Source organism: Vigna radiata, chromosome 3 (genome assembly GCF_000741045.1).
Source record: "Vigna radiata var. radiata cultivar VC1973A chromosome 3, Vradiata_ver6, whole genome shotgun sequence".
NCBI classification, from domain to species: domain Eukaryota; kingdom Viridiplantae; phylum Streptophyta; class Magnoliopsida; order Fabales; family Fabaceae; genus Vigna; species Vigna radiata.
The window spans coordinates 3,228,835-3,240,908 of NC_028353.1; the positions used below are offsets into that span (position 1 = coordinate 3,228,835).

The window sequence follows — 12,074 nt, forward strand, 5'->3', positions numbered from 1 at the left end:
GAATTACACAATCTAAAAATAATAAAATGAGAATTTTTTTTCATATGAGAATGCTGGAAGAAGCATAAAGAATTGCGAGAAAAAATTACTTCTCAATTTACGCGGATAAAGCCCAATAGCAAACCCATACGAGCCCAATTATAATTATTCAAGTTTGTCACAACAAAAGGATAAGCTTCCTTCTGCACTCCATAATTTCAACATGCATCCCATATATTTAAAAAATTCAATTTTATTCTCTAATATAATATTTTCATTTTAAGTTTTGAAAAATTCAAAATATATAATTTATAATACAAATCTTTTATTCTATTCTAAAATAAAAATTTATATTTTAAAATACATAACCCAAAATACAAAGTTTATATTTTGAATTATGAATTTCAGAACATAAATATAATTAAAATTAAATTATCTGAAATACAATTTTTCTTTTATATTTCAGAATTCACAATTCACACCATAAATTTTATATTTCAAATTATATAATTCAAAATATAACCTTTATTTATTCTCTTTAATTGAATGGGCACTGGGAGCCTGAGAGTCCTGAAAGTCGAAGTGTAAGAAGAAGAAGATGAAAGGAAGAAGATAAAACAAAAATAAGCATTTCAAGCCAAAAAAATATCTAATTTTTGTGAGTACAGTTATCCACAATCCATTCTTCCAACTACACTCCCTCCACGTCATAGTCCATGGCCACCACCGCAACTAACTGTCTCCAACTGGCCGGCGCCACCGTGTCCACTCACCGGAGAACTTCCATTTCCTGCAAGAAGAAATCGGATAAGATTGCATTCAAGGAAACGAAAGAAGGCTTCGTCGACTACGACCGAGGCCTGCACGAGGTCTCCACCAAAATTTCCGGCCTCCGCAAGGACAACATCGCCACCCGCTACCGCGTCCGCGTCGCCGGAAACCGCTTCCAGAAGGACTGGACAGTTTCCGAGGTCGCCGACCTCGTCCTCTCGCTCGACCTCTCCGACGACATCGATGGCCTACTCAACCATTGGATAGGCCGCTTCGCACGCAAGAATTTCCCCTACCTCATTAAGGTATTCCGCGATTTCCAATTTTCGTGTGCACCAGTTTGAGTGTTTTTTTTTTTTTATAATATAATCAGCATTGGGTTTTTCGTTTTCGATTTTGTAGGAATTGACGCAGCGAGGGTCCATTGAACATTGTAATCGCGTGTTCAGGTGGATGAAGTTACAGAGGAACTACTGTGCGCGTAATGATATATACAACATGATGATTAGGTTGCACGCTCGTCACAACCGAACGGACCATGCGCGTGGATTGTTTTTTGAGATGCAGGAATGGAGGTGAACTAATGGATTTAAGTTCTGGATTGGTAAAACTTTCATAGGAGGAAAAAGTACTTTTGCGAACTCCGTTGTACATTTCCGAATTTTTTGGAGTAAATATACTTTTGAACTGTCTAAGTTGAAATCCAAACACGCACAGTGGTAAAATCAATCTACACACCTCAATATTTTGGAGTTAGTTGACAGAACTTTTATACAACTTAAGTACATAGTTGTTTTTAGCTTATGGGAGAAGCTATATTCATTCTACCTTCTCATTTTTTCTTATTTATGCTTCTTATTTTAAGTTCTTATGAAAAAGGTGTATTCAAACAAGGGTTTATTGTTGCGGGATTGAATTGTTTCTGCGTTGTCGTGGTTGTAGGTGTAAACCGGATGTTGAAACTTACAATGCTCTTATCAACGCACATGGTCGAGCTGGACAGTGGCGTTGGGCTTTGAATATCATGGATGACATGCTGCGTGCAGCTGTGTGTACTTTGCATTTTTCTTCCCTAGTCATATTTAGTGAGTTCAACTTGATGTGATCAACTTTTTAACTTAATTATGGTGTTAAATTTTACTTAAGTATATTTGGTGAAGGAGAGGATGCAAGAGAGCATATTTTATAGTGCTGTAATACTTTGACATCTTTAATGGTCACTCGGACATGTAATTAAATTTGTTTCAGTAGATTGTAGAGAATATCTGTCCACCGTGCTGGCGTGGGAACCCTTAGGGTTTGTTCTGGTTACTGTTGAATTGCTTCATGCATCATGTAGTACCTGCATGTTAGAAATAAATGATTAGTCCTGGTGATGAGATTTTTGTGATCAAAGTGATCTTGCCGGTTTTAATTTCATTTTCTTCAAACCCTTTGCTGTCGTAAACTGTCAATTTATAGAATAAACATTTCAATTGGTGGTATGGTATGTTAACTATAAGTGCTGTTTTTGACACACTGACATATTTTTGCAGATACCACCGAGTAGGTATACTTATAACAACTTGATAAATGCTTGTGGATCTAGTGGGAATTGGAAAGAAGCACTCAGCGTTTGCAAGAAAATGACAGACAACGGTGTTGGGCCCGATCTTGTTACTCACAATATTATTCTGTCTGCATTTAAAAGTGGTGCTCAGTATTTGAAAGCTCTGTCATATTTTGAACTAATGAAGGGAACTCATATTCGTCCTGACACAACCACACTTAATATTGTTATCCATTGTCTGGTAAAGCTTCAACAATATGACAAAGCTATTGATATTTTTAATTCCATGAGGGAGAAGAAATCAGAATGTACCCCTGATGTTGTTACATTCACAAGTATCATTCACTTGTATTCTGTGTGTGGGCAAGTTGAAAATTGTGAAGCTGCATTTAATATGATGCTTGCAGAAGGGCTGAAACCTAATATAGTCTCGTATAATGCACTGATAGGTGCATATGCTGCTTGTGGGATGGACAATGAGGCACTTTTGGTTTTCAATGAGATAAAAAAAAATGGTCTCCGCCCTGATGTTGTATCATATACGTCTCTCCTTAATGCTTATGGAAGGTCACAAAAACCCCAAAAAGCAAGGGAAATATTTGATATGATGAAGAAAAACAAGTTGAAGCCAAACCTTGTCAGTTACAATTCACTTATTGATGCCTATGGATCTAGTGGTTTTCTGACAGATGCAATTGAAGTCTTGCGAGAAATGGAACAAGATGGAATTCAACCAAATGTTGTTTCAATATGCATACTCTTGGCTGCATGTGGACGATGCAGTCGGAAGGTGAAGATTGACACAGTCCTAACAGCTGCTAAGATGAGAGGAATTAAGTTAAACACAGTTGCATATAATTCAGCTATAGGAAGCTATATGAATGTAGGGGAATATGACAAAGCTATAGACTTGTACAAATCTATGACGAAGAAAAAAATTAAAACTGATTCTGTTACTTACACTGTGTTGATTAGTGGTTGTTGTAAGATGTCAAAATATGGTGAAGCCCTATCTTTTATGGAAGAAATGATGCATCTAAAACTTCCTTTGTCCAAAGAGGTCTACTCTTCTGTCATATGTGCCTATAGCAAACAGGTAAGTACATAATTAAGTTGAATTTCAGTGGTGTGAATCCATTAAATTTGAGACTTGTGTTTCTTTTCCTTCACATTTTTCCATGATAATGTTTTAGGGCCAAATTGAAGAAGCAGAATCTACATTTGACTTGATGAAATCATCTGATTGTTACCCTGATGTGGTTACATACACCTCCATGCTTGATGCTTACAATGCAGCTGGTAAAATAATTTTTTAATGAGTTAAATATTAGGATCTTATTAATATATTAATATATGTATGCTGAATAACAATATTTTATGATCAGGGAATTGGGAGAAAGCCTATGCACTCTTTGACGAAATGGAAGCAAGTGACATCAAGCTAGATACCATTGCCTGTGCAGCCCTAATGAGATCTTTTAATAAAGGTGGTCAACCGGGAAGGGTGCTTAGTCTAGCACAAAGCATGAGAGAAAAAGAAATTCCTTTCACTGATACCATATTATTTGAAATGGTATCTGCCTGTAGCATGTAAGTACAGATTTTATGAAATATTTTTCATTTTACAAGAAGTGTTGCACTAAAGTTGTCTTTCCCTGTTTTACTCTTTTGTGGGTTTTCTTGAAAACTTCTAAAATGTCCATTTTACCATGGGTATAGTGCCTCCTATGTTAGGTCTAAATTGAGCTAATTAAGCCTGAAATTAGCTAGTATATTCCTGATCAAGACATCATGGAACTTTATCTGACGCTAAATTCTCATGGCTACTACTTTTCATAGTTAGAATTCTATTATTTGCCGCTTTGACTGGTGTAGATGGTGAAAGGGTTTTATTTTAATTACAATTAAGTAGTTTTCATATTATCCACTGTTTGACACACATTATTGTTATTATTGTTCAGCAGAAAATATATTTCTCCACAATAATAGTTGTTACTTGTTAATTATATTATTGGTGATACTTGAAGTTGAATAGCTTGGAATTGATACATTGTATACGTTCTTTTTACATATTATGAAATTTGATGCTTTGGTACATATTTACTTGCCAAATCTCAGAGTTTAATAAGAGTGGGCAAGAAACAGAAGGAAAGATGCTTTCACTCAAATTACATTGGTTTAATTAGCATAATATTTTTTTCTTTAGTTAATGTTTTTTACCGTTATGTTCCTATCAAACTGAATGTGTCTCTTGTGCCATAAGATTACAAGATTGGAGGACAGCTGTTGACATGATCAAGTACATAGAGCCCTCACTTCCTCTAATTTCATCCGGATGTTTGAATCAGTTGCTGCATGCTTTAGGAAAAAGTGGAAAGATTGAAACTATGTTGAAGGTCAGCCAATTATTCTCGTAGGAGATATTAATGTCATGAAGAACAATAAGTATGATTTCCCACCACATTGATATCTTTTACACTACCTTTTTTTTATTTATTTTTTCATGTGTGCAGTTATTCTTCAAAATGTTGGCGTCTGGTATTGATGTTAACTTAAACACTTACTCTATTTTACTGAAGAACCTTTTATCATCTGGAAATTGGAGGAAGTATTTAGAGGTAAGATCTTGCTCTCTCTTTAAGATTAATCTGATGCAGAGAAGTTCATATATGTAGCTAGAACAAATATAAGAGTTCTAGCATCTAACTGATTATAGTTGAAAGATGAATGGTTTTGATGGAAAAGGAAGGGAAAGTGTGTATTTCACCCATATAAAACGCATGTAATGAGACTAAAATTCCTATTTATACTAAATATCTTGGTGAAATACTACTGTAGGACAATTACTACAAAGCCCAACCCAACAACAATATTAACAAAAGAAACTTCCACTATTAAAGAATCTTAATATTCAAATAAATAGTATCTTTTTTTGCCAAAGTGCTTCAAATCCCATACTAGTTCCTTGTTTATGAAGATGTTAAACTCTGGCAATTGTACTAGTTTGTGAAATGTACTACCAGTGAACGTGAAGTAACATTCACGTTAGGATTTATGTTGACAGTTATTGTTTTACTTAAACCATAACTATCAATTTTGTATAGTGACCTATAGCAGCAAGATTCTGCATAGAGAAATAGTCTCTATTCAAAAGATTTTTATAGATTAAATAATTATGTGGGTGTGCTCAAAATTTTAGAAGGGAATTACCCAAAATTCACGACTATTCATAGCTAGCAATAGAAGATTGTAGGTCTTAGCAAAACAGTCTAGTGAATAGAAACAAAGATAAGGAAAGAAACTAAATTCAATAGATAATTTCATGTCAACTAGCTTTAAGTGTGGGTTCCCCAAGTATTTAGGTGCTTATCTTAGTTTTTCAAGTTCTAGCTTTGATCTCGAAGTATTACTGTGTTATTTTTCTGCTAAAATCAAAGAGGAGAAATAAGGAATAGCTTCAAACTAGGAACACCTTAAAAAAACTATAATATTTTTATTCCAATTGAACTTGCTTTGAAAGTTGACTAATAAGTTCTAAATGAACAAAATTGTTACATGATTTAGAACCATGCAAATTACCGAACTATCAAAACTTTTGTTTTTTCATTACTGTAAATATTTGGCTTTTTTTCGGGTATTTCACGCTGTGATATCTGAAAAGTACGCCAATCCTTAGCAGGTATTGCAATGGATGGAGGATGCAGGCATTCATCCATCAAATGAAATGTTCCATGATATATCTTCGTATTCACAAAAATGCTGTGGGCACGAAAATGCTGCTGTTATAAAAGAAAGACTTGGTATGAATATTAATGTTGCATTGAGGATTTTTTTCCTTATGTTCATATGAACGTGCTTTTATTCTTTTAGTAGAGGATTGCTTAGGCATGTACTAGGATGAGTGTGCTCCTTTTAGAGGGTGGGAGGGGAGGAGAGGTTTACCAAAATCAGGCTCAATAATAATATCACAACAATGCTTCTATGTCCCTCTGCTTTCAATGATTATCAACTGTATTACGGTCGGTGGCTGTCATATGGAATTTGAATTCTATTAATTGATGATTCTTTGAAAGACTCAGAAAGGGGGAGATTGAAATTGCTACCTGGATCTGAAACCATGAATTTACATTAGCTAGATATATTCGAATTTCAATACTTAGGAGTCGCTACTTCAAACCTCTTCTTGCAGTGTCATCTATTTTGCTTGCTCCTTGTGTAATACAGACGGTTATCCTAGTCAACTTCAACTGTGTAGAAGTGATGTGTGGGTGCAATCTTAGACTTCTTTCTTATTCAAACTGTTTTCTTATCAAGAAGTAATTTTTTCTACTTTTTTTGCATGCTCAAAATTGGTAGCAGTTAGACTTCACTGATACTGTTTGTGCTCCCACTTACTGCCATGTACATTGAGGAACATTATGGAACCTAATCTAGAATTGACAATAGTATGTCTTTTTGATGGGGTTACTTGGATATACCATTTGGACAAATGCTACAGGTGGGAATTGATTGTATTACAATCAATTGTGGCAAATGTTCCATTTTACTACCTAATTTATCCCCTTGGAACCGGAAGAAAATAATTAGGGTAATCAATTGATATCTTGACTTGATCTAAGTTCACAACAGAAGCCTCAAAATTACACTTACATTCGTCAATAGACATCTTGTACATATCCTATTTTCTCGTGCCGCTCCTGGAACATAAATGTAAGTGATGGTTTCTTTTACACTTAGAAGAGAATAACACCTTTAATGGCATGTTTTTGCCGGTATCATTTTTTAATAAAAAGCCCCGGTGTTTTCTGTCTTATTATCAGCTTTCATGATAGCTCATTGGTCATCTGTGTTTTAATAGCTACTGCTTTACTCTGTATAGTATGTGGACATTTTTGAGAGACAGATCATACAATAATCCTGGTTATAAATTTGTACAGAATCCTTGAAAAGAAAATCTGAGGATCAAATTTCTACCAGCCGACCAGTTGAAACTCCGGTTCTTAGTTGACCATTGTCATGGAATCACAATTTTTTTGCTTAGCCGTGACACGCAGGTCCAGCTGCTGCCGAAGTTCAGCCTCTGAGATTTTGTGAAGATTGAAGTTAGAACTCAATTTATTGGATCACACGCTACTCTTGTATAAAGATTTTGGGAAAATGTTGATAACACACTTATTGAATGAATTTTTTTATGAAAACTACAATATCTCATTAAATATCTCATTAAATAAGTGATATTTACTAAAATTTTGTTATATCAATAAATTTTACTGAGTAATAGAAAAATGTTCAAAAGGGTGTGAGTGGTTGAGTTCCTAGCATTTTCCAAAGACACTTTGTTCATTTTAGGTCTGCAACTTGTAAATAATGTAAGGGTGTTTCTTCCTGCTGTCAAATTTGTTCTTGTATCCCATCACAGACTTCTGGAAATTTTGATCCGGAATTGGTTTAATGTGTTCCGGAAAAGAAAATCTGCTTTGATTGGATGTAGGGAGAGTTGCAGGAAGAAGCATCCAAAATGTAAGCTCCACTGGATCACTCTTCTAATTATTCCTTCTCACTCATTTTCTTTTCCACTTCCGTATCTTAAAAGGTGACCAACGTGCCTTTATCTTGTCATTTCAGGTTATGTTCTAAAGTATGGAATCTGGATTGTGTAGGTTGGAATATAGTGTTTGGATTTAGAACTATATTTTGGATTCTTTAATATGGAACCATGTTCCATATTTTTTTTACTGTTGAACTATGTTATTTGAAATTTTAAATATAATTTTAGAATACATTCTAAGTTGTGTAATTTGTAAATATTTCAAATTGTTTCATTTGGAATCTGAAATATAATTCTGAATGTTTTAATTCAGAAAATTTTTTCAGTTTTGAAACATATAATTCGAAAGATGCTGACGTGTTTTGGAAGTGGTGAGATTTTGTTTATATTAAAACAGTAGATAAATGTATTTTGGTAGATGTATTAATAGGAGAAGAAAGTAGGGGGTAGAAGGAAGACTTGACCCTCTCAAAATATGTATAACTTGAGGTTATTTTTTTCTTCTGCCCCTCCTGATTTCTTCGTGTATTTCCATGGGATGTTTTGTGAAAGTTTAAAATGCCTGTATTTTATGTTTTTTATTTGCAAAATTTGAAAGTATGTTTTAGATTGTATAATTCATAATATATTTTTAGATGATAATAAAATTTGGATTATAAGTTTAAAATTTGTTTTTAAATTATGTGATATAAAATATATTTTAATTTTTTTATAATATAATTAATAATGATAAATTTTAAGTTATATAATTCGAACTTGGAATGTTTCTTACCTTTAAATAATTTGAACTTTTTCACACTTATAAAAGGGCAGGAAAAAAAGAATGAAAATGCTAAAAGAAATTATTTAAACTTATGGCCGAAATAGGCTCCAAAGAAGGAAAACTAAGTGGTTAAGAATTTTATAAGATTGCAATAGAATATTGAAAATAATAGTTTTAATATTATTTAGTTTGGATGATGATACCGTAGGGTCATCATTATCAAGCAACACTAAAAGATATTCCTATTTATGTTTATTTATTTGTAGCTTTCATGGCAGGTTTAAGGAATCCAAGTTGGCTTTAGCTGCCAGTCAAATAGTGCTTTCAGCAGCTTAATTACTCAGTGCCTCCTATAGAGGATCACATTCGAAGAGGTTGGTTTATTCTACTGCTTGGATAAAACTGTAAGAAATAAATAGATATCTTGTAATTTGATTATTGATTAATTAATAAATTGACTTATTTACTATTGAAAAATCTTAAAATAGAAACATTATTTTGCATAGAAAACATTTAGTTATTCTGACCAAAGTTATGGATTTGTTCTATTAAATAAATAAGAGTGTGATGAGGGTTGAGATTTTGATTCTATAAGTAGGAAAAGCTAAGAGATAAGAGGAGGAATGTGTTAATGAAAAGAAGATAAGAGTTAGAGGTATAAACGAAAGATAATGATATCAAACAATATTTTTTTTATAATATTTAAATATTATTTATATGTTATTATGTGATTGGTTTAAAATTATTTTACAATCAATAATAATAATTATAAACATTATTATGATCAATCACATAATAACACGTAGATGATGTTCAAATATTATAAAAAAATATTGTCTAAGGATTATTATCCATAAATAATTGAGAATTTTACTCTGGCAAAGGTTATTAAAAGCAAAGGTGTCTGTAAAAAGTTAAAAACAAAGAGTGAGATGTTTGAATATGTCACCACAAAAAGGATAAAGTGATTCCTTTCATGGATTTTTCCAAATCCATCAAACCGTTAACTAAAGTTTTTGCATGCAATCATATAGCATCTTCACCGTCTAAGGTTTTTCAAAAGTGGTCAAAATTATTCTCCCTACATAATAATCAAACAGAATCATTCACTGAATTTTCTGATCAACCAGTCCCTCCTGTCCACAGCTTTTTTTTTTTTTTTTCACTCTCTTCAAATATAAGATATTTTACTTTCATTTTATGCATATTATAAAAGTAAAATAATTATAAAAAAATTAATTTTTATACTTTTTAAAAAATAATAAATAAATAAGTAATATGAAATAAATATAAAAAATTTGTATATGCCAAAATATCATTTCGGTAAACATATTTACAATAATAAATTAATATTTTATTTATTTATTTTTTCATGATTTTTTTTTTAAATTTAATAAAAAAATAAATTGAACAATAAACATATAAAAAAGTGAGTAATTGTATTAATAGATATTAGCTTCTTACTAGTAAATCTAACAAAACAAAAAAATACACATTGCATCTTTTTAAAAAAATATAAGAACCGACTCAAAAATAAATAAAAGAAAATAGTAAATCATTGTTAAATGACAAAATAAATGTTATTAAGCCTTTATTCTATTATTTTCTTCTTCATGATTTGTTTTCAATTTCTTAATAATTTGGTAAATGATACCGAAATTAATATTATTTTTAGTTTACTACAATTTAAAAATAATATATTTTAGTTTTTCATTGAATATATGATATATTTATTTGATATGTTGGCTATGCATTGGTGAGGGATAATGTGAAAAGGATTTACCTTCTCAGAACCAATTTTAAATAAAAACATTAAATCTGTTTTTATTTCTTAATTTTCAATAAAAAATGGAAATATTTTTTTTTTAAATTTTGACTCAGTTTAGTTTATAATTATAGAAATATATGAATTTAATTTTTTAATCTAAATTTTAAATTTTGTTGCCTTTATAAATATATAGATTAAGAAATGAATTTGAAACATTAAATAAATTTAACAAAATTTAATTAAAAACATTAAATTGATGTAATTTTAAAAATAAAAAACTAAATTAATTCAAAATTTTAGAAAAATAATTTTGACTAAAAATTAAAAGACTTAATACATATTTGTTTTTTAAATAAATTACAATACTCTTTATTTGATTATTAATTTTTAGCCGCTACCACTTTTTTAATTTTTTTTTATTTAATCTTGGATTCGTTTGTGTCTAAATTTATTGGGAGCGTGCTCTATTTTGTTCTTTCTTTTTGTAATTTTCAAACATGTTACTTCTTACTTATCAAAGTATTATTATTATCATTTTTCTTTTTCATAAGGAAGCTTCCTAAGAGATTTTCCATTTTTTGGAAATTGAGATATTCTAATTTTTGAAAAGGGAATTTCCAAAAATTTTGAATTGTATTTATAGTTTCACATGTTTTATTTAAAATAGAAAAGATTTTTCTTATTGTTGTTTATCTGAAAGAAATTTTGAGTTAGCCCTATTAAAATTGAAATCTTAAAACATTTAAATACCTAGATTTGGTTGATTTGACTTGATGCATTTGTTTGACATTTCAATTTAACTTAATTTGATTGGCGTACACAATAGAGAATAAAGATAAAAAATTTGTTGCTAACACTAACAAATTGTTAAGGTAAATTGAGTGAAAATCCAGTATCAAAATATTATTACTAAACAAATATATGTAAAGAGGTGGTTTGAATTAGGTGGAAAAAATAGAATTAAGTATACTTTTTCTATTAATAATTTTATTTATTTAATATTATTATTATTACTACAAAATAGAAATATTAATAAACTATTTAGGACATGATTATGTAACATAAATATTTTATTATATTTATTATATACTCAGTTACTATAAGATAATTTTCACATTTTTTTCTTTGTTTATTTATATACGAAAAGACTTTATAAATTGTAGTACTTTTTCCATCTTTGATAAAAAAAAATAATAATTAAAGAACCTTATTTTACATTCTTCCCCATCTATAGTTTGAAACAAATTATACAGAAATATAGCTAAAGTAGAAAAATTTAAATGTCCAAATAAGATAATTGTCTGATGAACATTTGATTAAAAATAATTATTATGAAATTGTCATATATTGTATATAATTATGCATATTATAAACATGAATTTAGGGATGGTAGATAGGTTTAAAGGAATTAACTATAATTTTTTTCTTCTTACAAACACATTTCATGAGATTAATTTATTTATGCGACTAAATACTTACTTTAATAACAATAAAACCTACCACTAAAGAATTGGTGTATTTTCATTTTCTATATTTTATTAAAAATAAAAAATTATTAAAAAATTATTGGTGGGAAGTTTAGAAAATAGAAGGAGGAGCAGACAACAAGTGGCACCTAACATGCACAATGGTCAGACTAATCAAAATCTCCATGAAATGACATGACTACCCTCAGGGGGTCCTAGCCGTTACATCG

The 12,074-nt window shown here is 30.6% G+C and overlaps 1 protein-coding gene across 3 annotated transcripts; it reads left to right on the forward strand.

Moving 5' to 3' along the window:
* The first annotated feature begins 539 nt into the window (after positions 1 to 539).
* Positions 540 to 8,382, forward strand: LOC106757273 (pentatricopeptide repeat-containing protein At2g41720). Of its 3 annotated transcripts, none has more exons than XM_014639909.2 (11): positions 540 to 1,055; positions 1,153 to 1,325; positions 1,693 to 1,798; positions 2,286 to 3,395; positions 3,493 to 3,598; positions 3,685 to 3,889; positions 4,563 to 4,695; positions 4,813 to 4,917; positions 5,976 to 6,099; positions 7,237 to 7,819; positions 7,925 to 8,382. In XM_014639909.2, the coding sequence occupies exons 1-10, from the start codon at positions 696 to 698 to the stop codon at positions 7,305 to 7,307; spliced, it is 2,493 nt and encodes an 830-aa protein (XP_014495395.1). In that variant the 5' UTR covers positions 540 to 695; the 3' UTR covers positions 7,308 to 7,819; positions 7,925 to 8,382. The 3 variants fall into 3 exon arrangements, with proteins under 3 accessions (XP_014495395.1, XP_014495396.1, XP_022634864.1); XM_014639910.2 differs by having other exon boundaries at positions 5,979 to 6,099; positions 7,925 to 8,380; XM_022779143.1 differs by lacking the exon at positions 7,925 to 8,382 and having other exon boundaries at positions 7,237 to 7,914.
* Positions 8,383 to 12,074: the final 3,692 nt, after the last annotated feature.

What these genes read in the sequence shown, in the direction of transcription:
- LOC106757273 (XM_014639909.2), top strand. Translation starts at nt 696, where the DNA reads ATGGCCACCACCGCAACTAACTGTCTCCAACTGGCCGGCGCCACCGTG. An exon ending in TTTGAGATGCAGGAATGGAG is followed by an intron (nt 1,326 to 1,692) that starts GTGAACTAATGG and finishes TCGTGGTTGTAG; the next exon opens with GTGTAAACCGGATGTTGAAA. An exon ending in TATGTGCCTATAGCAAACAG is followed by an intron (nt 3,396 to 3,492) that starts GTAAGTACATAA and finishes ATAATGTTTTAG; the next exon opens with GGCCAAATTGAAGAAGCAGA.